This window comes from Halichoerus grypus, chromosome 11, assembly GCF_964656455.1.
Source record: "Halichoerus grypus chromosome 11, mHalGry1.hap1.1, whole genome shotgun sequence".
In the NCBI taxonomy this organism is placed as follows: domain Eukaryota; kingdom Metazoa; phylum Chordata; class Mammalia; order Carnivora; family Phocidae; genus Halichoerus; species Halichoerus grypus.
Window position 1 is genome coordinate 54,672,314 of NC_135722.1, and position 25,336 is coordinate 54,697,649.

At 36.2% G+C, this 25,336-nt stretch overlaps 1 protein-coding gene and 1 long non-coding RNA gene across 5 annotated transcripts in view; both read left to right on the forward strand.

Moving 5' to 3' along the window:
- Positions 1-25,336, forward strand: part of LOC144379449 (uncharacterized) — a 707,761-nt gene that overhangs the window by 447,672 nt on the left and 234,753 nt on the right. The gene's annotated exons all lie outside the window — the stretch shown is intronic.
- UVRAG (UV radiation resistance associated) overlaps positions 1-25,336 on the forward strand; it is a 316,572-nt gene that overhangs the window by 189,120 nt on the left and 102,116 nt on the right. For all 4 annotated transcript variants that reach the window (XM_036082832.2, XM_078058561.1, XM_078058560.1 and 1 more), the window contains 2 exons: positions 1,594-1,654; positions 9,100-9,265. In XM_036082832.2, coding sequence (XP_035938725.1) covers positions 1,594-1,654; positions 9,100-9,265 — 227 coding nt within the window. The remainder of the gene's footprint in view (positions 1-1,593; positions 1,655-9,099; positions 9,266-25,336) is intronic.

The following is a 25,336-nucleotide window of genomic DNA, read 5'->3' on the forward strand; positions in this document are numbered from 1 at the left end:
TCACTGATATGAGGAATTCTTTTTTTTTTTTTTAAAGAATTTATTTATTTATTTGAGAGAGAGAATGAGATAGAGAGAGCATGAGAGGGGGGAGGGTCAGAGGGAGAAGCAGACTCCCCGCTGAGCAGGGAGCCCGATGCGGGACTCGATCCCAGGACTCCAGGATCATGACCTGAGCCGAAGGCAGTCGCTTAACCAACTGAGCCACCCAGGCGCCCCGATATGAGGAATTCTTAATCTCAGGAAACAAACTGAGGGTTGCTGGAGTGGTGGGGGGTGGGAGGGATGGGGTGGCTGGGTGATAGACATTGGGGAGGGTATGTGCTATGGTGAGCACTGTGAATTGTGTTAAGACTGATGAATCACAGACCTGTACCTCTGAAACAAATAATACATTGTATGTTAAAAAAAAAAAAAAGAAGAAGATAGTAGGAAGGGAAAAATGAAGGGGGGAAAATTGGAGGGGGAGATGAACCATGAGAGACTATGGACTCTGAGAAACAAACTAAGGGTTTTAGAGGGGAAGGGGCTGGGGGGATGGGTTAGCCCGGTGATGGGTATTAAGGAGGGCATGTATTTGAATGGAGCAGTGGGTGTTATATGCAAACAATGAATCGTGGGACACTACATCAAAAATTAATGATGTGGGGCGCCTGGGTGGCTCAGTCATTAAGCGTCTGCCTTCGGCTCAGGTCATGATCCCAGGGTCCTGGGATCGAGCCCCGCATCAGGCTCCCTGCTCGGCAGGAGGCCTGCTTCTCCCTCTCCCACTGCCTGCTTGTATTCCCTCTCTCGCTGTGTCTCTGTCAAATAAATAAATAAAATCTTAAAAAAAAAAAACTAATGATATAATGTATGGTGACTAACATAACATAATAAAATAAAATTTAAAAAAATAATAATTTTTTAAAAGCAAACAAAAAAAAATTTAGAATGATGAGAGTTCTTCTTTAGAGAGCCAAATCGCTAAATTTGAAGGTTTTATTTTCTTTTTAACAAAAAGCGATTTAAAAGACTGATTTTCTGAGAGGAAAGCTAATAGGATTTTAGGTTGCTCGCAGAATCTTGTTAATTCCACTTAAAAATCTTCATTTATAACTATGAATTGATTGAAGGATATTTTTTTTTAAGATTTTATTTATTTTAGAGAGCGAGCACATGAGAGGGGGGGAGGGTCAGAGGGAGAAGCAAACTCCCTGCTGAGCAGGGAGCCTGATGTAGGACTTGATCCTGGGACTCCAGGATCATGACCTGAGCTGAAGGCAGTCCCTTAACCAACTGAGCCACCCAGGCGCCCCCGAGGGATATTTTTGTAATAAAAATTTTACATGGCTTTTTGCTTGGACATGATGTTTTAAATGTTTATATTTTTAAAAACTTCAAGTATATGTAAGTGTACAGATAGTAGTATAATGAATCATTATATACTCATCATCCAGCTTCAACAATATTATCATTATGATAATATTTTGAGTGTAGGACAGTATTGTCTTTGAGTTAACACTGACCTACTGAATTCTTTGAGATTTGACTTAGGGTTTCTTTGCTTTACACGGAAAAAGAATTAATTTCATTCTTTGGTTATATTCGCAGAATGAGCATAAGGATTACTTTGTATGTGGTGTCAAGTTGCCCAATTCTGAGGACTTCCAAGGTATTTTATTTCTTTTTACATCTAAGGATTTGGTGTATATAATAAACGGGTATGTTTCAGAGAAAAATAGAGGTATCTTGAAGTGTTGGTTCCCTAGCACTTTATCCAGAGGGTTTTGGACCTTCTTCTGTCCCTTCCCAACTGAAAGTATATAGAGTCAGATTCTCTGATGGGAGACTTAAGAGACTATTTAATTCTAATCATGGGAAAAAATTATTGAGTTGTCTATTTGAAATTTAAAAGAAAATCATTTTTAAGTGAGCTTTAAGAAAATCAGACGTAGGGTTCGTAAAAATACTAATAATCTCTCTGTCCTTTTGGTTTGATTTTCATGAAAAATTTGTATGTGGTTGGGAGCAGAAGAACAACAAACATTAATCTGTTCTGTTGTTATTTAGAAAATCACATTTCTGGTAACATGAAACCACTACCACAAGTTCAACTTTTGTTATACTGTCATTTTTGTCCTCTTTCCAGTAAGAAAAATGACATTAAAGATATTATAGACTATGCTTCTTAGTAATTGCTATATTTAAATTATTTTAATTTTCCTATTCTCTTTACCAGTAGGCCAAAGAAAAAAACTTACTTTATTTGACATATTGGTAAAGAGATTTTTTTTTTTATTATTGTTAGCAAAGTGGGTTCTTTTCCCTTAGCCTATACAATGCTTTGAGGCCCATTAAATAGCTTTATAGATTATTCCCAAAGGTAGTGGTATTATCTATTTGGGAAGAAGTTATTAAAAAAAAAAAGGGCATTACTAGTTTTGTTTGAGACCTTTTTCCAAATCTCCCAATAAAGAAAATGTTGTTATTTATGGTCCTTTAACATTTAAGACTAACTTATTACCTCCTTTGGCCTTTATACAACAGCCCTTACAACAAGTAGTTGGGACATAATATGAGTGATAAAACAGGAATGGGAAAACCTATGTTAAAGTCCTGGTTCCCTTTCTAGAAACCATATAGTTTGGAGCAAACCATCCATGCTTTGAGTTGATTTCCTAATCGATAGTATGAACATATTGATTCATGTCCTTACCTGTTCTATGTTATTGTTGTGAAGATTAGATCTGTAAAAGCATGACATTTGCCTAATCTTTAATCCTCACAAAAACAAAGGAAACCTATAAGGAAAGTGGTGTAATCTCATATTACAACGTGTAAATGAGCTATTTAGTGACTTGCTCAAGACCACAAAGCTAGGTAATGATCTAGCTGAAATTTGTTTGGTTTCCATTATAAAATGTTCCAATCTCTGTAAGTCATACAAATGTGCTTTGTTGCTAATTTTAGCAGTTATGATGGCCTGAAGGCCATAACACATCTTTTTCCTCATTTATTCATTCATTCAACAAACCTATTGAGTACCTTGAGCCCTGTGCCAGGTTCCAGGGATACAAAACATTCATTCTTTCCTTGAGCACACCAATATGCCAGGCACTGTACTGGGTTTTGAGGATATAATGATAGAAAAAAACAAGTATGTTCTCTCCTTTCAGGGAGCATATATCCTATTAAGGGAGACCGCCAATAAATAAGAAAATAAGTATTTAACAAGTGTTTCATAAAGGAATACGCTATCATAGACAATAGGGGAAACTACTTTAGATAAAGCAGCCAGAGAAGACCTGAGGAGAAACATTTAACAGAAAATTTGAAGGCTGAAAGAATCCACCTCTGCTATATCTGGGGGAAGAGCTTTCCTAGAAGAGGGGGCAGCAAGTACAAAGTTCATGATGGAGGCATAGGCTTGATATATCTGAAAAAATTCAGGGTGTGGGGGGTATGGGAGAAAAGACCTATGTTTTGGGCACATCACGTAATCTCTCAGCTTAATTTTTTCACTGTAAAATGAGGTAATATCTACATCTGTAATTTATTGTGACAGCTGGATGAGATAATATTTGAAAGCACTTTTCATATAAAATATTTATATAAATGTAATTGAAATTAGTTGCAAGAGAGAGGAGGTAAAGGAAAGAAAGTAGGAGGGAAAGAAGGAAGGACAGAAAAGACCAGACCTGTATGATTGGAGAGTGGAGAGCAGGGGAAGAGTTACATCAGAGGACATAGGAAAGGTCAGCCAGGGCCTTGAGGCCACTGTAAGGAGTTTATGTTTTATTCTCAGTGGAGTGGGAAAACCCTGAAGGGCTTTAAGAAGGGGGATGACATGAGCTGATTTATGTTTTTAAAAGTCGCTCTGCCTGCTAAGTACAGAATGATCTGCAGGGAGGCAGTAAGGGAAGGATCTCCGTATTGGTGATGGTCACCTTACTCCACTCGGAGATGTTTCTTGATTCTATTTTTGTTTTATATGAAGTTTTTTGTTTCCTAGTTTTTCATAGCTTTTGTTAGCTCTCTGTTCTTAGTATGTCCACCAAACAATATATTTTTCCTACCCTTTAAAAAATTAGTTTAGCTTTTTAGTGCAGTTGCTGAAAAATGAAATGGGAGATGAAATGAAACAAATATGTAATTTTACTCTAAGGCCTTATTCAATCCCTATGACGGCCAGCAATCAGAAATTTTAAGAAGCACATGTGGTAGTGTTAGACTTTAAAATCTTACGTTAGCATTCTGCAAGGCACTTCCGTATACTCAATTCACTGAGCGCCTTTTGTGTATCACCTGCCGGGCCAGGTGCTGAGAATACGCAAAGATGTGTAGGGTATTGATCCTACCTCAGTGAGATTTCAGTCCCGGTGAGGTCATTAAACTTGTAATCAAAGCCATCAAGACATATTTATTGATTTCATACTCTGTGTTAGGCACTTTGAAGTTTATAACAGGGACACAGGATTCAAAGAAGTAGAAATAATCAGTGGCATCAGGAGGGGAGCAGGAAAACCTTTGCAGAGAAGATGGTGCCTGAGGTGTCTTCAAAGACAAAATAGTATTTCCCTGTTGAAAGAAGAGGAAGAGGACGTTTTAGATTGGGCGAGTGGAGAAATACGGTAACATGGAACATCATGCGTGGTGCTTCTTGTTTATTTAATTCTCACAACTGTGAGGATGAATTCCTTCTGTGAGAGAAAGAATTATACTCATTTTCTTAAGACAAGAAAATTGAAGCTCAGAGAGATTAGTTAATTTTTCCAAAGACTCATACTAGCCAGTGGCAGAGCTAAAGTCATTTCTGGTCAGCCTGATTTTAAGATTCATATTATTCCTGTCATGATGCACTTTGTGTCCTTGTTTTGAATAAAACCTCTTCCAAACTTCTGACAACTTTTTAGTATTCTGTAACAGCTGCATTCTTGGTCCTTCTCTAGTAAGGACCTCCAAACTGGTTATTCTGTGATATTCATGAGACTTTGCTGGGACAAACTTTCCATTGCTTGGGTTGACACTGTCTAAGAAACTCTACCATAGCGGCCCAACCTTTATTGTGCTTTTTTAAATGGGTAAGTTACTGATAGAGTATGCCAAAGAGGCCTGGACATGATGGGAGAAAGTTGTCTGCAGAAGGGTATTCATTTGAGTTCCATTGACTGAGACATTTCTCGTAAAAAAAATTGTTTGTGTGTGTTTTTAAGTAATCCATAACACAAGAGCCTTTTGTGGTAATGAGACCCAGATTTCCTTCTGTGTCTGTATCCCTTTATGCAGGCATGATTTCTTGGAAAGGAGAGACCATATGTCAAACAGTGTCTCATTGAGAACATGGAATGATTCCATAGATGCTGTGGCAGTGATTAGAGTCTTAAATATTTTGTCCTGTCTGGATCAGTGGGTGCTTGGTTCCTTAACAAATCAGCTGCCTCAGTGATTGGGAAGGCAGGATGGTAAGAGCCTTTAGATCACTTATTATACTTGGATGCATTTGAATATTAATAGTTTGTCCAACATATAAGTTGAAGGGGCATTTGAATTAATTTTTAATATTGTCATGGCCATTGTGGGTTGATGGTATTATCATAAAAATTACACAAAAGCTGCTGCTCTGAATAACTATCCTACATTTAAAAAACAAATCAGAATTAATTATTATGAGGAAATTGCAGATTTTTGTTTTGTTTTTAAGCCCCTGAAAACATTGTTAAATAGAATCTTTTTCACACACCTGAGTCTTACAGTTTATTCCTGTTCCTCCGTGAATCCTTCCCTCCCCTGCCCCCCCAACTTCTCACCAACAAACCTATCATCTGTAACCTTTCTAACCCTCAGAGCAGCATAAGGAACACAAACCTCTGCTCTGCATTAGGTGTTAGGGACGTCATTAATGCTTACTGGAAAAACACACCCCAGAGAGCCAGGTTTTGGCTTTGGCAGGTAAAAAGTCCTTTAGATCTTGGAATGCTGGAAACCTTAAACCTTTTGGTTTTTTAGCTAAAGTGATTGGCAACAGAAAGTGACATCTGAGGTTCGTGGCCAGCAATAGCCATAATTAACCACATGAGCTCACATTTTCCCACTGGAGGTTCAGTGGTCTTGGGGTGATGAAAGTGACTTCCCTACCAGGAGGTGGTTTTCCTTTTGAGGGTATTGGAATACCCTTGGGCCCTGTAATGCCTCACCCGTGGTCTTTTAAAATGCTTTTTAATATAAAGCTTCAATATTGGAAATCCAACACCATGGTGTTTAACAGTGAGGCTGTGCCTGAGCACCATGGCCTGGAATGGGAAACAACCTAGGGTTTTTAATAGGTGGAGCAGGGAGTCTTGTGGTGGAAACAATGGTGAGTGCCAATAACCAGAATCGAAGCTGATTTCCAGTATTATCTAGTTTCTAGGTTTTGCTGTTTCTGTTTGGATTTTTATTTCCATGTGGAGGCTTCTCTTAGAGATGCCTTTTTATCTTAAATTTAAGCAAAATTGTTTGGATCGTTGAAGAGAGGTGATGTTAGAAGACTAGTTTTTGTTCTTTTAATAGATATGTGGATGTGGTCTCAAGATTTGCAAATGCAATTTCTTAGTATTAAGCTTTTAGAAATATGGAAAAATGTAGATGCTTGCGTGTTTAGCATTGGATAGGTTTGGGTTTTTTTTTTTTTTTTTTTAAGCATTCATAGTTTTCATTTGACCTGTTTGGAAGGCTAATTAAGAGGCCTTCTCCTGCTTTCCAGAAGTTTGCAAATTCTTTTCTCTCTGGCCACATAGGAAAGGAAAAGCTTAGTGTAAAGCACATACAGGAAGGTCCAAACTTAGTGTAGCATTATCCTTTATTACTGTAAATTGTCTTCTTCTTCTCCTCTCCCTTCAAAAGAAGTTTCTTAAAGACCAAGTTCTTTTACTGATAGGAATATTTCAAATTCCATAAGCCCTATCCTTTATGGAAAGCAGGAGATGCAGGATTCAGTGACCTCTGATGGAACTCACTGTCCCAGCTCTGACTCCAGGGATAGGTATTTTGGGGGGCAGGGGTGTATATGCAATTCTCCCTCTTATTCCATCACTCATAGATTTTACCTATATGGTTCTGAGCAAGTCACTTATACCAACTAAATCTCATTTTTTCTCATCTCTAAATTGATAGCATCAGACTCAGTGATTTCTGAGATTTCTCCTAGCTCTAACATTATATGATGATTAAATTATAATGTAATGAATTTACAGTGTAGTATAATGTAATTTTAGTCTCTAAGGTGGTGTGATATACGGACTTCAGAAGAAGTAAAGTGTTACAGTACTCAAGGTACCCGTGTGGGACTGGGGCAAGAGGACATGGCCTCTAAGAACAATTAGGATTCTTGTCAGTTAGGGCATGACTGAGTAGTGAGTTGAAATGAATGCTGTTTCTTTCTTTTTTTTTTTTTTTTTATCAGTTTAGTTTGAGAGAACATCAAACATTAATTTGAGAAGCCCATTCTCAGTCTAGCATGGTCCAAGTCACCGGGAACTCTCTGTTCTTTGCCCCACAAGAAAAGTGTGAAGAAACTGAGGTGGTACATGTGTGTCATCTGCTTGGTACATTCTAGGTTCCCAAGTTAAGAAATTGTTATGTGTTCCACAGTAAACTTCTGAGATAGTATGGTAGAGTGCTTAAGGACAGAGGCATTGTTGTCAGGCCAACCTGTATCATATTACTCTGTTACTTGAGACAGATTCCTTAACTTCTTTGACCCTTAGTTTCTTCATCTATGAAATGAATGAAATAGCATATAAAAAGGTGCCCAGCTTAGTAATTGTTGATGAATTAATGACTGTCATGAATAAAGTACAATAGTCAGTTCCTGGCGGAAGAGAAGTATACAATGAAAGTTACCTGTTTTTATAGGATAATCAAAGGGAAACCAAGAATCTGCCATGGTCGTCGATGGTGGAGAACGAACTGATGAATAGATGACTATAGGGGCATTCCTACAACAAGAAGCTAGTACTTAGATAACTAAGTATAAATATTAAAAAGAATGTGAAAAACATTTCTAATAATTGAAGTTAAGGTACCCTTGGAAATTGGGAAACAGTCAAGCCAAGGATATCTCAATTATTTCAGCTTCTCTCTAGCCTGAGATAGTCTAGATTATGTATTAAATCTTTCAGAGTGTGTGTATGTGAACTTTTAAAAGAATTTTGGGAATACTATATACGAAACAGTTGCTTTTTTCTTCCTCCTGGGGCAGGCTTAAAACGTTTTGTTGTATTACTCTGTTCTGAGTACCTGATGATTATTATCACTTGGTAGGTAATAGCAGAAATCTAGATGGTGAGTTAAAAATGTAATTATCTGTGACTTCTTAAAAGATAGATGCTTATGTATTGTATGGTAACTAATATAACATAATAAAATTAAAAAAAAAAAAGATAACCAAAAAAAAAAGATAGATGCTTGTGTTTGACTGTAGGGTACATACATTTTTTTTTCCTAATAGTTGCTTCCACCTAAACTGCATAAATAGGATATATATTAACTGTGGTTTTGACATTTTACTTTTACTGTTTAAAATATTTTTCCTCCATATCCTATCTCAAATTTCACAGTCTTATTTATGCAACACTATCTTTATGGATATTGAGAACATACCCCGTAAGGATGCATTGTGCTTTTTCACTTCACCTTAGACTTAATTTGTACAATAGTACAACAGTACAACTATATTGATTATAAAGTTAATGAATAAAATACATAATGCTCATATAATGCATTATGATTAAACCTCTGAAACTAATTTTCACATCGTATGATAGACTAGGTATTATCTGTGCCTTTAAAAAAAAAAAATGCCAGGAAGGAAAGAAAGTAATGGATATTTGAGTGTACTAAGAACTCTTTGTTAAGATATATATGGAATGCTAATCTCATCACAGTAATTATTGAACAATAGTTCTAAATATAATAGATGAAATTTCAAGTCTTGTTAATATGTTTAGATTTGTATAAAATTCATGTAATTTAGATGTGATTAATATTTTATTTACTCTCTTGAAATTGATTATGATCTTGTAGCTACATTTATAAGGTAAATAGTTGTTTGCTTTTTCTCTGCTTTTGAATTTACAGCAAAAGATGATGGAAGCATTGCTGTTGCCCTTGGTTACACAGCACATTTGGTCTCCATGATTTCCTTTTTCTTACAAGTGCCCCTAAGATATCCTATAATTCATAAGGGATCTAGATCAACAATCAAAGATAATATCAATGATAAGCTGACTGAAAAGGAGAGAGAGTAAGTATCTTTTTTTATGTACTTTTAACATAAGCCAGTTTGAAACATGGAGTATATTAAAAATATGAAATGTGACCTAGACTGTGGTGATTTTTTGTATATCCTTTGTAAAGTGCTCCATTTCTTTTAAGTAGAATGTGATTATTCATTTAGATTATAATAAATCAAATCCTACACTTCTTAAAATTGTTAATGATAGCAAGGTTGACTCATTTAAGTTTAATTTGCTTTTGTGAGAAACAAGTATTATATACTCTGCAGATATTCATATAGTACCTGTTGCCTCTAGTTACCAAGTGAAATGATTAAAGATTTGTCAGACAAGCAAGAAAAGCATAAAAGACTGAACAGCAGGTTGTACATGTCTGAAAAGTAGATTAGTGAACTGGAAGAAAGGTCAGTAGAAAATATATTGACCAAAACATAAAGAACAAAAAAGATGGATTATATAGAAAAGTGCTAGACTTATGTAGGACCCAATAAAAAGGTCTAAGATATGTATAATTGGGATCACAAAGAGAGAAAAGAAAGTACATAGGGTAAATGCAATATTGTAAGAGGTAATGACAGCATTTTTCAAATTTGATGAAACACATTAAGCTACAAATTCTAGAAGCATTAAATACAACCCATAGTAAGTACAAAGCAAACAGGGAAATTATAGTAAAATAGCTGAAAACCAAAGACAAAGTGAAAATATTAAAAGTACCTAGAAAAAAAAAGACAGATTAGCATCAAAAGAGCATTAATAAGACTGAAAGCTAATTTCTCAATAGAATCTTTAGGAACCATAAAGGTGATGCAATGACATTTTAAAAGTACTATAAAACGGGGTACCTGGGTGACGCAGTCAATTAAGCGTCCAGCTCTTGGTTTCGGCTCAGGTTGTGATCTCAGGGTTATGAGATGGAGCCTGGCATGAGGCTCCATGCTCAGTGCAGAGTCTGCTTGGGTTTCTTTCTCCTTCCCCCTCTGCCACTTCCCACCCCCCCTCAAATAAATAAATCTTTTTTTTTTTTAAGTACTATAAAACAATACTGCCAACTTAGAATTCTATACTCAGTAAATAATCCTTCAAATTAAAGGCAAAATAAAAGACATTTCAGACCATTAAAATTGAGAAAATGCATCCCAGCAGACCTATACTAAGGGAAATACTAAAGGCAGAATAAAAATAAACATAGCACAGAAACATGGAAATATTTGCAGGAAGGAAAAAAGACAATAGAAAGGGTAAGTATGTGGGATGCCTGGGTGGCTCAGTCAGTTAAGCATCTGCCTTCGGCACAGGTCATGATCCCAGGGCCCTGGGATCGAGTCCCACATTGGACTCCTTACTCAGCGGGGAGCCTGCTTCTCCTTCTGCCTGCCACTCCCCCTGCTTGTGCACTCTCTCTCTCCGACAAATAAACAAACAAAATCTTTAAAAAAAAAAAAAGAAAGGGTGAGTATATCTAAATTAATTTTGACTACAAAACAAATGGTAGGGTCATAAAATATGAAATACATATACATAAAATATGTGTGGAATTATAATGCATGACTAACACAAAAGTTGGGAAGTAGGAATGGAGTTAAAGTATTCCAAGATCCTAGCATTGTCTGGAAAAGGGTAAAGATACTGCTTTATAGGAGACTACTAAATCAAGGATGCATATCATAATCTTGTAACTACTAAAAGAATTGTTGGGTACAAGCAAAAAATTAATAGAGGATATAAATAGAAAAAAATTTAAGTACTTTGTTAATCCAATAAAAGGCAAGAAGAGAAAGGAAAATGAACATTAAACAAGTGGGACAAATAGTAAATTTTTACTTATGAACCCAAACTTGTTCTGCAGTTACATTAAATGTAAATGTTATTAATATACTATTTAAAGATTGTCAGGCTGAATAAAAAACTACACTTATCCTCCTTGCAAGAGGTACCTCAAATATAAGGACACAGAAATATTGAAAATATAAGAGTGAAAAAGATGTATTATGCAAATATCCATATGAGAGCTAAGATAACTACACTAATATCAGACAAAATGAAGTTTAAGGCAATTTTAAAAAGTGGGGTGTTTTAATACTGTCAGTTATACACACACACACCTAAAAGCATGACTTCAAACATACAGATAAAAGTTCACAGAATTACAAGGAAATCACAATTGTAGCAGAGAACATTAAATTTTTTTACTAATTATTAGAAAAAGCAGATAAAACAATCAGAATCTAAAAGACTTGAACAGTGCAATGAACTAGGCCTGAGTTATGGGTAAAGAATATTGCACCAACGGCTATAGAATATACATTCTTTTTCTTTTTTTATTATTATTATTATGTTCAGTTAGCCAACGTATAGTACATCGTTAGTTTTTGATGTAGTGTTCAGTGATTCATTAGTTGCGTATAACACCAGATACATTCTTTTTCAAGTATACATGAGACATTTACCAAAATTGATTATGCTGGGCCTCAACAAATTTCAAGAGATTGAAGTAGTTTACAGTATGTTTACTGGCCACAGTGGAATTTATGAGAAATTAATAATAAAATCCCCAAATGTGTAGGTATTAAACAGTGTACTTCTGTAAAACCTATAGGTCAAAGAAGAAACTGTAAAGGAAGTTTGAAATTATTTTGAACTAAATGATAAGAGAATATAGCATATGAAAGCTTGTAAGGTGCTGCTAAATCTGTTCCCAGAGGGAAATTTATTTCCTTAAATGTGTATGTATTAGAAAAAAAGAAGGATTTACAAATCATTCATCTAAGTCTCCTTTTGAAACCCCGAGAGAAAGAAGAGTTCGTTAAACCCTAAGAAATTAGAAGGAAGGAAAGAAGGGTAAGAGCAGAAATTAGATGGACAACTGAACAATGGAAAAAAAAAATACAGGCAAAAGTTCTAGCCTTTGGGACGCCTGGATGGCTCAGTCGGTTAAGCGTCTGCCTTCAGCTCAGGTCATGATCCCAGAGTCCTGGGATCGAGTCCCGCATCGGGCTCCTTGCTCGACAGGGAGCCTGCTTCTCCCTCTGCCTGCCGCTCCCCCTGCTTGTGTGCGTGTACTCTCTCTCTCTCTGGCATATAAATAAATAAAATCTTTATTTAAAAAAAGAAAAAAGTTCTAGCCTTTGAAACAACTGGAAAATATATAAGCCCTTAGTAGGACTAATTTAGAAAGAGGAGATAGGCAAAACAACTAGTATAAGTAAAGGGAAAAGAAGATGTCACTACAGATATATAGACATTAAAAGATAAGAAGATCTTAGGAACAACATTATGCTTTTCGATTTGAAATTCAAATGCAATTGGCTACATTTCTAGAAAAACACAACTTTCCAAAACTGATAGGTGAATGATGGAGTTTAGAAAACACTGCACTTGGCTAAAGGGAAGTGGATATAGATGATTCTAGGTCAGTTATTCTCAACACTGGCTGCACATTATTGTCATCTGGGGAGCCTTTAAAAATGAGCTCCTGACCCCCAGATTCCTGGCTTCTTCCCCAGAAATTCTGATTCAGTTAACAGGGCCCAGACATGAGGTTTTTTTTGTTGTTGTTGTTTTGTTTTGTTTAAAGCTCCTGAAGTGATTTTAATGTGCAGTCAGGGGTGAGAACTGCTGTTCTAGATTGAGAGACTATTGTGTTCATTGGAATGAAGAAATGAAATATCCTCCACTATATTTAGGAAACTGCAAGAGGAGAGGCAGAAAAGGTAGGCACCAAATGGAATTATTTAGTACCGTATCTGGTAGGACAGTGACACTCAGCTTGTAAATAGAGGGCAGGGAGCACATGTTTAGTTTAAATCAGTGCCTTTTAAAACCATTGATTAGTTGATAGCCGAAGTATTACTTCAGAAACATATAAAGAGATCCTGAAATGTATATGTTTGACAAAAGGGACATTGGTGTGTTTTCTTTTCTCTTTTTAAAAAATTGATGTGAAATCCACATAAGATTAACTTTTTTAAAGTGTACAGTTCAGTGGCATTTAGTATGTGTGCATTGTTGTGCAACCACCACCTCTGTCTAGTTCCAAAACACTTAATGACTCCAAAAGAAAACCCTGTACTCATTAAGCAGTCATTCCCTATTCTTACCCCACCCAATAACCCCCTCCCCCAGCCCCTGCTAGTGACCCGTCTGCTTTCTGTCTCTGTAGCTTTACCTATATTCTGGATATTCCATATAAATGGAATCATATAATATGTGACCTTTTGTTTAAGGTTTCTTTGACTTAGCCTGTGTTTTCAGGGGGTATCCATGTTGTAGCATAATCAGTACTTCATTCACTTTTACGGCCCAATAATATTCCAGTGAATGTATATACCACATTTTGTTCATCCATTTACCTGTTGATAGACATTTGGGTTATTTCCACCTTCGGCAGTTGTGAATAGTGCTGCTCTGAGCATTCATGTATAAGTATTTGAGTATCCATTTTCAATTCTTTTGAGTATACATCTTGGAGTAGAATTGCTGGGTCATATGGTAATTCTATGTTTAACTCTTTGAGGAACACCAAATTGTTTTCCATAGCAGCTACACCACTTTACATTTCCTGATGTGAAGTGGTATATCATTGTAATTTTCATTTGTATTTCCTTAATGACTAATGATGTTGAGCATCTTTTTGTGTCCTTGCTGCCATTTGTTTATCTTCTTTGGAGAAATAATCTGTTCAAGTCTTCTGCCTGTTTTTTAATTGGATCACTCATTTTTTTTTTTATTGTTGAGCAGTAAGACTTCTTTATGTATTCTGGATACTAGATCCTTATCAGATATATCATTTGTAAATATTTTCTTCCCATTCTCTGGGTGGTTGTTAATAGTTTAAGGCCTAAAACTAAGGTATGTATTATGTGCAGCCTTGATGCCTGGTGAAACCTGGAAGGCCTAGAATATCCTCCCTTTGCTGCTTCTGTGGATAAAGTTCCCTTATCTAAACAAGACTCCTTATCCAGGGACCTACGTGTAGTTTCTTCTTATTCCTGAGTAGTGAATTTCAGTTCCTTGCCAGCCGGGGAATTGTGGAAAGAAACCAATCACATCTTCCCACAGGGACCAGTCAGCACTGCCTCCTTTTAATACAAAAAAGTCTTGTCTCCCACAGACCCTGGTTGTTCACTATCTTCCTGTGTGTCACCCTCATGTAACCCTGCATGGCATATAGTGTCCTCCTCCCCTGGGCTATGATTATATGTAACTAATAAGCTGCTCTCAGTCTCATCTATCATTCATAGATTCTCTCTACTGTTTTTTTATTATCTATTTTATCTCCACTCTGTTATTTCCCTCATTCTGCTAGCTTTGGGTTTTGTTTTCTGTTTCTTTAGATGTAAAGTTAGGTTATTGATGTAAGATCTTTCTTTTTTTGAAGATTTTTATTTATTTACTTACTTGGGAGAGAGTGCCTGTGCAAGAGCTGGGGGAGAGGTGGGGGGAGGGGCAGAGGGGGAGGGAGAGGGACAAGCCGACTCCATGCTGACCACAAAGCCTGACATGGGGCTCAATCCCAGGATCCCACGACCCCTGAGATCATGACCTGAACAGAAACCAAGAGTCGGGTGCCCGACCAACTGAGCCACCCAGACACCTCAAGATCTTTCTTTTTTTTTTTTTTTTAAAGATTTTATTTATTTATTTGAGACAGAGAGAATGAGAGAGAGAGAGCACATGAGAGGGGGGAGGGGCAGAGGGAGAAGCAGACCCCCTGCCGAGCAGGGAGCCCGATGCGGGACTCGATCCAGGGACTCCAGGATCATGACCTGAGCCGAAGGCAGTCGCTTAACCAACTGAGCCACCCAGGCGCCCAAGATCTTTCTTTTTTTTAATGTCAATGTTTAATTCTATAAATTCCCACATCCTATTAATTTAGTATGTTGTGTTTTTATTTTCATTCATCTTTTCTTAGTGGTACATAAATTAATGATGCAGTTCACAATTGATGCTGTCTCAGATTTTATAAACTATCAAATATTTTAGGTGGCTTTATGCAGTTTGTATCCTTTTGGAACAACATAGATGTACAAATAGATATATAAATAAAAATAAATTTATTGATTATGCTTGTTGATTGAATCAATCTCTCAATTTTTCTTAGCCTGGATCACTGGAATAGCAGATGAGACCTGGTTTTCTTCTCAGTGTGTCAATGTTGATGTAAACCTTTCCAGGTTATTAGATGGAATCAGGTCTTCATGGGAGATGGAAAATAGGAATTGAATGACTCATCGGATACATTATACTTGTTGTAATCGGCCTAGGAATCCTCAACCTCTGCCCTTTCTGATTACCTGCTTCATTTGGCTATTGGCACATGAGATAGTGGAGTTCAGAGTCCTATTTAGCCAGTTTTGCTGTGCAGGTGGGTGGAGACAGTTCTTTGGCCTGTTTGAAACATAGGTTTGAACTGATGCCTTGCCTAAACCATTACTTGTGCACCTGCACACTGTAAAGGGAAACTCTGAAATCTGTGCTGCATTCATTTTGAGGCTCAGACCACAAAACACGAAAGAATGTAACCAGAGTCCAGCCACAATGTTCTTTTACCCTTTATTCCTTCTTTCACTGAGGACTGAAAAGTAGGTTTTAAAGTGATTTTTGAAATGAAATGTATTAGTCATTGTTATTGTGCTACTTAACCGTCTGCTAGATGATACATTCCGGATGGATTACTAAAACAATCATTGAGCTAGGACATAGCCGGTCAGAGCATAAGGCTTTTTCAAGCCCTCAAAAAATGTCTTAAGGTTGTTGTTTTATTCTCAGAAGGAGTGGTATGATTGGCAGGCACTTTCGAAACTTCCTGACCTGTCCACAACAAGGCTTTTACAAAACTCTAAAAGATGGGTAACTGTTTTTCTATAATGGAATCATTGGAACCTAGAGACATGTTAATGCTGCTTTTCCCATTTCCTTGATTGTTTTGTTCTTATGTTTATTCCTATGGAATATCTTGGACTAAACCCTAGGAGTTGTCTTTTTTACCTGGCTGATTCTGATTTCTTTTAGAGACAGAAATTTTAAGAGTATATAAAGAAACTATGGTGTGTTCAAAAACAGATAATACTGGGCCCAGGTCATAGTCATTGCATGTGGATCTGATGCTCATGAGAGAAGGAATGGTCTGTTTTAATTATCTAACACCTTTTCTGTGACTGAATGCATAAGGCAGTCATATATATGCTTATATATAAGGAGACTGGCCAGACAGGTTCCAGTCCTGTGACTAGAGTCTTCTAGTTTTCTTGCAGCCACCGTGGCATGTCTAGATGTTTCTGGAGCTCCCTCTTCAGCATAACTAGATTGCATTTTGCCAGGAAGGAGGAGACAGGAATTTTCAGAGTGGCCATGAGCTGAGAGATTCCCTATTTCTCTATTCCTTCAGCCTACTTTTTGACTTGGCAACACTGACTTGTTGAATAAATGAATGCGAATTTTTCTAATGGCATCTCCTTGAAGCAATTAGGATACCATGAATATTGCTTGCAAAGAAGGAAATTCTCTATAGAAATAGTGACCGGCACCTGGGTTTTCGTTGGTATAAAACTTATATTAAAAACATAAATGTTTTTAGACTGCTGTACTTCTGACTCTTCATTTCTATTATTACCTGCTTCAGGCATTCTTAACCACCTGCTGACACATCTTATATTAAGAATTATAGACTCCTTCCTATAAGAATCCTCAGCTTCTGTTTGTTAATCAAGCTGTTTTAATGCAGACCGTTCAGAATTGGGTTGCTGTTTTCACTAAATTAGCATCTGTTTGCTTTCATAGCATCCAGTTAAATCTGATGGCCTCCTTCCAGAAGTAGAGATTTTCACATCATGATTAGGCTTCAGTGCTGTGGCTTTAATTTTCAACTCTTCTGTTTATCCTATAAATTTGAACATTCTTTATAACCTTTCATTTTCATTTTATTATAGGTTGTTGCTCAGATGCTGGCATTTAGAACACTCAGTACCCTAGATCTCAGAACTTAAATTGAACAATGAATGTGATAACTTGAGGCAGTTGGGTGGACCAAATGCTTTGGTGTTTTTTGTTTTTTGTTTTTTTAAATTTCTTCCTTGCTGTATAACTTAAAAGTATAATCAAACAAATATTTTTCAAGGTGACTAATATTACTGAAATGAATGCAATTATTCTTTCAGCTTTTCCACTTGATTACAGGAATATGACCTAGGATGAAAAAATCTCTGTTAATGTGAAAACTCCCAAATGTCTGTGGTCTGACTCCATTATAACTACCTAAGGGAACACCATGGAACGAACAAAAATGAAGATAGAAAAAAAATGTTTATGTCTATGCAGAATTACAGATTTATTGTGTTTTAGAACCAGAGTATTATTAGATCATATGATTTAACCCTTCAGTTCACACATGGAGAAACAGGTTGAGAGATGAAGTGAGGTCATGTAACAAGTTAATTAAGCATTCACTTTAATATGGCCCACTGAGGAAAGCAAGCCCAGAAGATGGCATGCTAACTATAAGTGTAGTACTTTTAAGCAAACACTTGGGAGATGTATGTTTATCAGGAAGGGGCTGTATATGAGACTGAAATACTGTTTTTCCTGATTTAGGAAAATCTCTTTGATGAAAATGCCATGATGTAGATTCCTGTATGTTAAGTCATTCTGTTAAGTTCTCGTGGAAAATGTTAATTACTTAAATCCCATTTATCAATTGGTTCACTTGACATTTGTTTTTTTCTCTAAAAGGTACAATGTAAAATGCCTCTCTTTCCTTCTCTCTCGCCTCAATTTATTTAAATTTGGTAGGATTTGTTTTCATTTTTTATTTCCAATTATGTAAGGCTTTGGGATTGCATGGGCTTCACCTCTTATCACTGAGCCACTGTGGAAATGTCCTCTCTGAGTCTTGGTTTGCCTGATATAATACCCATGCCACTAGGTCATTATGAGGATTAAATGAAGCACAGTGCTTGGCACATGGAAGATGCTCAGTAAAATCTGCAGCTACTCTTATGTATACATTGAGCTTTGGAACAGGAATTCCAGGCAGCCATGTAATTTTTTTATTAAATGTAGATGCTAAAAGGAAAGGTGGGCATAAGGAAAGGTTAAGGAAAATCGAAAATCCCAGTGGCATAGCACTAGGTTTTCTTTTATAATAATGCCACAAGGTACATCATTTTTTTCAGTCAATGGTATCAATGCAAAGGACTAATGAGGTTTCCCAGAGTGCTGGGGAAAAAAACTTCCAGGTCTGAAGACTTGGCTCTTTGACTTCAACTATGCAGGGAGGTTAGTGCCTATTATCTACTAATGAGTCAAGCAAGTGTCTGTATCTTAGAAGCTATCAGTTTAGTGAGTGCTGAAGGAAAATACAGCATGTTCAAACAAACTGGTTCCCAGCCTGGCCTGCTACTTACTTTTTTGGTCTTATCCCAGTTCCCTCTGAGTTCATAACCAATGCTTCAGTCTAACTATTGGTTTCCAGATATATTACATTATTTTTCACCTTGATACTCTTTATGCTATTCTGCTTATCTGGAATGCCTGGAATTGTACATAAAACCCTTCTCTTTTTTTTTTTATTTTTTTTTAAAGATTTTATTTATTTATTTGACAGAGAGATAGAGAGCACAAGTAGGCAGAGAGGCAGGCAGAGGGAGAGAGAAGCAGACTCTCCACCGAGCAGGGAGCCCGACGTGGGGCTCGATCCCAGGACCCTGGGATCATGACCTGAGCCGAAGGCAGCCGCTTAACCGACTGAGCCACCCAGGTGCCCCAAACCCTTCTCTTTTTATCTAAAACTTTTCTCATAAACTCTTTCTTGATTTCCCATAGTTTGGTGTATTCTCATAGCCTTCCTTAATCCTATGAGCAGTTCTCTCTGAGTAGTATCTCAGAATGAAGTTAAGTTTATGTATACTCTTTTTCATTTAACAACAATCCAGTGATACAAGTCATGTGCTAGAGTTGTCTGTCCTCTTCTTATCCAAAATATTTTCAGTGTAGAAACTGCATCTTACTTGGCATCAAACTTACTCCATTGCCTTGCAGAGAGCCTTGTATTGTGTAGACACTCAATAAATATTTCTTGAATTGAATTAGGAGAGCAAAAGGGATGTTCAGTTTTTGCAAATGCTATTAGGTAATCTGACACTCCACACCGTAGGCCCATAGTTTTAACTCTAGATGTTCTGGCCAGGACAATCATTATTGCATACGGTCCCGTAGGACCATGGCAAGCTATTAACTTCAGTGCCTGTTGTAATCCAAGGCACAGGCAGCAGTGCTGATGGGGTTGTGTTCAGGAGTGAGAGCAAAAAGCGTGTTTTAAAATGAGGAATCCCCATGGAAATTTAAGCAGGAGCGATCAACAAAATAAAAATGCAGAAGGTGGTTGCTGGGTGAAACAGGAAATGAACACCTTGTGAAGATTAGGCATTCCATTGAGAGAAGGGAAATGTGGGAAATGAGTCCAAAGTAATTGTGCAGCTATTTCATTGCTGACACTTGGAAGCATATTGTTGTGTGTGTTTTTAATGAAGTGTGCTTTTATAGTGCTGATGTTATTATCTGGATGAGGAAGTCTTCTCTAGTATTATTGTCATCTCAGCTTTCTGCAACCAACTAAATTAAAATACAGTAATGTAATGGGACAGCAGGATAAAAAAGAAAACCAGATGACTCTGACATGTGACCCCAACTTGAACTTAGTGCTTTTCTGGTTTGCAGTGTACTCAAATCAGAATAGAGGTTCAGTGTAATGCTTGGCAGGGTTGGTGGAGGAAGATAAAATATTTAGTTAATAGTGGACTATGTCATGGTGTCATGGGGTAAAGAACGTTACATTATTAGAATATGCGAAATCAGTGTTTCTCAAGAGAGCATCAGGCAGCTCTCCAGGTAGTCCATGGATTGGCTTTTTGGAGTCTGCCAATATGTATCACATGACAGTATAGATGCTTTGGGTTCTGATATGAATTAATCATTTACTCTAATAAGTGAGACTTTATTTTGTTGGTGTTACATTGAAAGTAGCACTGTTCTTTTCTTTAGTTCTTATATGTTTGATTTTTTGGTAGGCAAATAATGAGGGATATGGGGATAACTGTACCAAGCCAGAAAGTTTGGAGTAGGTGATTTATGGACTCTTGTTTTTCTGAAGAAACAAATGCATGGAAAGAATAAAATTATTTTTAGGTACATGTGAACTTATTTTAACTTCCCAAAACATCATATGATAATAGTTCTTCAGACAATTTTCTCTCTTTTTTTTAAGCTTTGTTTATTTGAGAGAGAGAGAGAAAGAGATATTGAGCGCAAGCAGGGGGAGGGGCAGAGGGAGAGAGAGGGGCGGGGAAGCAGACTCCCTGCTGAGCAGAGATCCTGATGCGGGGCTCCACCCCAAGATCCTGAGATCATGACCTGAGCCAAAACGGAGACTTAACCAACTGAGCCACCCAGGTGCCCCTCTTTAGACAGTTTTCTAAGGATAACATTTATGTCCAGGATAATAGTATCATTATAAAACAAATTTATGTCATTCTTTTAACCAGAGAGTTCTATTTGCTGCCATATTTTTATACCCCTCCCCTATGATAATTTATAACTAATAAGATCACCAAACATTACTGCTGAATCAGATTAAATGATCAACTGGTTTTCATAGTGTTTTTCTTCTCTAATTCCTTGAAATGAAAAAATTGATATGAGAGTTAACTCATATATAGTTAATTCACAAGAGAGTTAAATTATAAAAAGGTTACATCACATCAGTCAAACCATGTATTGAGGACTAGTCCGTTATCGGTTACTGCTCAAGATGCCGGCATTAGGTAAAATCATTCATTGCTGAAGTGGCATCAGGAATGGACAGTAAGTGGGCAGACAGTCATGCATAGCATGATAAGGGCCATGTTGGAGATCAGAATGGGGTTGAGTTGGGGGTGGCCAGCAAAGGCATGCATGAGGAGATGGCCCCTAAACATCAGAGCTTCTGAGTGTAGAAGAAGATTAAGAGATGTTCCAGCTAAAGCTGGATGCAGCAGACCAACACATACACTGACACAAAAGAGGTATTACAACTGTCCATTGACCAAAGCTTCCAGTGTCTCACCTAGCTTTGTAAAGTGACTTCACTTGAAGTTGCTCAGCAGTTTTCTTCAGGCATAGATAAAAGAAGGAAAAGTTTATATTTCAGTCTTTAGTCTATGTAGAAATAAAAATGACTCTCAAAGTTGATTAGCTATAAGTGGTTAATATCAATATACATTTATTCAGGGCATAGTAATATAACTTTATAAAGTATTTTGGATCACAGATTGGTTATGATAAATATATGACTAATTTGACTTAAACATACATTCACTTTTGTATGTATTAACAGGGATAAACCATATTGGTATTTAAATAATAAAAACTATGTATTCTAAAGTTAGGAAAGGAGAAATCATGACCTTCCGATTTCAGTCTTGAAAGAACTTTGGCATTAAACACACCTTGAATCAGTTTATTTCACCTCACCATCCTCAGTGTACTCATCTGAAAATGAAGATAATGACTTTAGAGAAATGTGAGGAGTAAAAGACTTTATATAAAATTACCATTGCATATGGTCATTCAGTAAATATTTACCCTGAGTAAATGAACGCAGTAGTCACAGCATTGATTTCTTTCCCATCTACCTGAACTTTTTGATCTTACTTTATTCCAGTAGAAATGAAAAACTTGGAAAGTCCTTAGTTTTCAATTTGGAAAGGATCTCTTAAATAAATCACAGAAACACACAGACCATATTATGAGAAATCCATAAATTTGTTTTTCATTAAAAAAAAACTTGTTTAAAACAAAAGAAAACATAAACAAAAATGAAAAGGCAAGCTACATATCAGAAGATATTTTCTAGCACATAAATTAACCAAGGGTCAGTATCTACAATATATAAGTAAAACCTTTATATCATCAATAAGAAAAGGAGCAATCATCCCAAAAGGAATATGGACCTAGTATGTAAAGAAGCTGTTACAGAAGAATAAGCCCTAAATGTCTAATAACATAAGAAAAGATACTCAGCTCAGGAAAATGCAAATTTATACCAGAAGAGATACAACCTGGGAAAAATAGAATGTCTGTTTTAGTACCTAATTTGTTGAACATTTAGAGGAAAAGGAGCTCTCATCCTTTGTGAAAATTTCAGTTAGTTTATCTATTTCAGAGGATAATTTGATGATACAAACCTATACAAACCTTTCCCAACAACCTCATTCCTGGTTATATACTAGATTCCTGAGTAGCTTTTATATGTATGTGGTCTACAAATGTTTATTGTATCTCATTATGATAGATAATTAAGTAGATTATCTCTTGGTTACCTCTATTCTGTATTAAAATTATTCACAATTATATAGCTAGCATTTAATTTTCTTAAAGTGCGTCTGTCCTTTTGTACTGTTCCTTTCAGAATCTCTATTACTATGAAACATTCTTTTCTTTTACAACTACTTCCTTTAAGCCTGGAATACATGTTTCTTCATATACAGCTTCTTTCTTTCTCATTACTAACACAGGGTTGATGTGGGTAGTTACTTTTTCTCATAATTCATATCATTTCTATATACTAGTTCTTGATTGGTTTTAAATTTATAGCAGTAGTTCTCCTTATTTCCTTTAGAGCAAATATTGATGTTAATAATGCCTAGAATTTTGAGTGCTACTCATTTATATTATTGGAAACCTTTTTAAAAGACTTACAAACGAATTAATTTTTCCCATGCTGCTTGTTAGTAACTCTCATTAATGTAAATGATGGCTCCCAGGTTCATGGTGTGGAGAGTCTAGTGATGAAATCCTAGAAGTGTTAACTGTAGTAAGTTATAGAAATTTACTGCTCTGAGTTAATTAAACACACCAACAAGCAACTGAAGCATTTTATTATTTTAATTTGTATAAATATAAGGTTGGTAAGCTAATGAGAAGTGGCAGGTCTCTTGGAGTTTGATTGACACCTGTACTAAAACTCTTTTAAATGTGTAGATGACGCATGAATTTATTGAGACAACTTATGTTGTAAAATATTCCATACAGGAAATACTTGTTTTTGAGTGTGCAGTAGCATAATTTTGTCATTCCAGCTTTAAAAAAATTACTTACCAGAGGAAAAACTTTTTTAGAAGCAGCCTCCTAATATTGAATTTGCTAAATATTGTTCTGTACAAGAGACAGAATTTATTTTATTATTTTCTGGTTTCTGTATTAATTGTGGTCTCTGCTTAAATCACAGAATAGGAGATTCATAAGCTGGTTGAAAAGCAATTTGGTAAATAGCCTGTTATTTTCCCTCAGATTTTCAAGGGAAATGATAGGTAGTAGTCCATTCTAAGAGGATACAGGTTAGTCACATTAAATTGTGAGAAGTTCCCCTTCCCATTTTTGTATCATTTTGGGAGAAGCCTACCTGTCTTTTTAGTATGCAATTTGGAATAAGCACTTTACTCAGTTTTGTACTATTAAGTGCAAATTCAAAATCAAGCCATATGGTATCAGAATTATAGGTGCACAAATGAACCTACTCACCTATTTATTCATCATATGTTTAGTAAGTCTGTAATGTATGGCAGACATTGTTCTAAGTCTTTGGAATACAGTATGAGCAACATCAACAATTAAAACAATCTTTTTTTTTCTTTAAAATAAATGATTAGTGGGCGCCTGGGTGGCTCAGTTGGTTAAGCGACTGCCTTCAGCTCAAGTCATGATCCTGGAGTACCAGGATAGAGTCCCGCATCGGGCTCCCTGCTCAGCAGGGAGTCTGCTTCTCCCTCTGACCCTCCCCCCTCTCATGTGCTCTCTCTCTGTCATTCTCTCAAATAAATAAAATCTTTAAAAAAATAAATAAAATAAATGATTAGTTTAAAATCAGTCCCACAAATAGTACTGAGTATCTGCCATATGAATAGACTTTATGCTAGATGGTTTTACAGAACAGATACAGACTAAGAAAGTGAGCATATTATCTAAACTTACTATTTAATTCAAGAAATAACAAAAACTACCTTATTTCATGCCGTTTATTCAGTATCACTTCTTTCTTTATCTGCTCTGCCCTTGTCTTGTGAACACATTGTAGGATTAATTAGGCATCCCCTTGGGAGAGCAAGAAAGACCGTTCAGTCTGAGCAAAGAAAGATATGGCTGGTAGAGGTGGTTTGGGAACAGTCTCAACAGCCATTTTGTTGTTAAAAGTAAAGGACTGATTATTGACTAGAAAGTACTTTATAGTTTTGGGACCAACTTAAAAGTTACTTTGGTCAGGATATCTATTTTAGTTTTTTGGCTTTTCAAGTGAAAATAACATGCTTAAATGACCCACGGCTTATTCCCAGCAAAAATATGCTAGCATGAGGACCTATTTGTTTGACAAGTTTAATTCAGAGAGATGTTAAATAGTGTTTATCTGCTCAAACCTAGCCAATGAAATAAAAGGTTATAAATATTAAATTAGAAATACCATGATTTATTGTTATGAGTTTCACACATGGGTGTGCCTGAGTGTACACATGTATAGACATAGAGCAATATCAGATAATATTTAAAAACAAGGATTCCTAGAATCATTATGTTCACCAGATATCTTTTGAGTAAAATATCCTCTTTTCTCTATTGTGTTCCAAACATTTTAACTCCTAGAAGATACTAAAAATAAGATTCACCATAAATACACATAGAGACTGCCCAATCTACTATCCGTCTAGGAGTAGTATACTCACTAAAGGTTAAATTGTTTATGGCTTCTTCAATTGACTGTTTTTCCACTCTAATCTTTTAAAAAACATCCTGGGAATAGAAAATCCAGAGGGGAAATTCAAGGACTCAGGTGGGAAAGAAGCCAAAAAATAGAATGTACACCTTTGGAAATAGAAATAATAATTTGAAAAAAAAAAAAAAGGCTTTTAAATATATTCAGAATTCTCAAAGATAAAGGAGGAAATAGCATCCATAAAACAAGAATGGGGGCTTATGAAACAGAAATAGGCAATTGTGGCTCAAAAAAAGTAGATTTTTTGGAAGGTCATATTGGAAAGGAAAAGTCTCTTTCT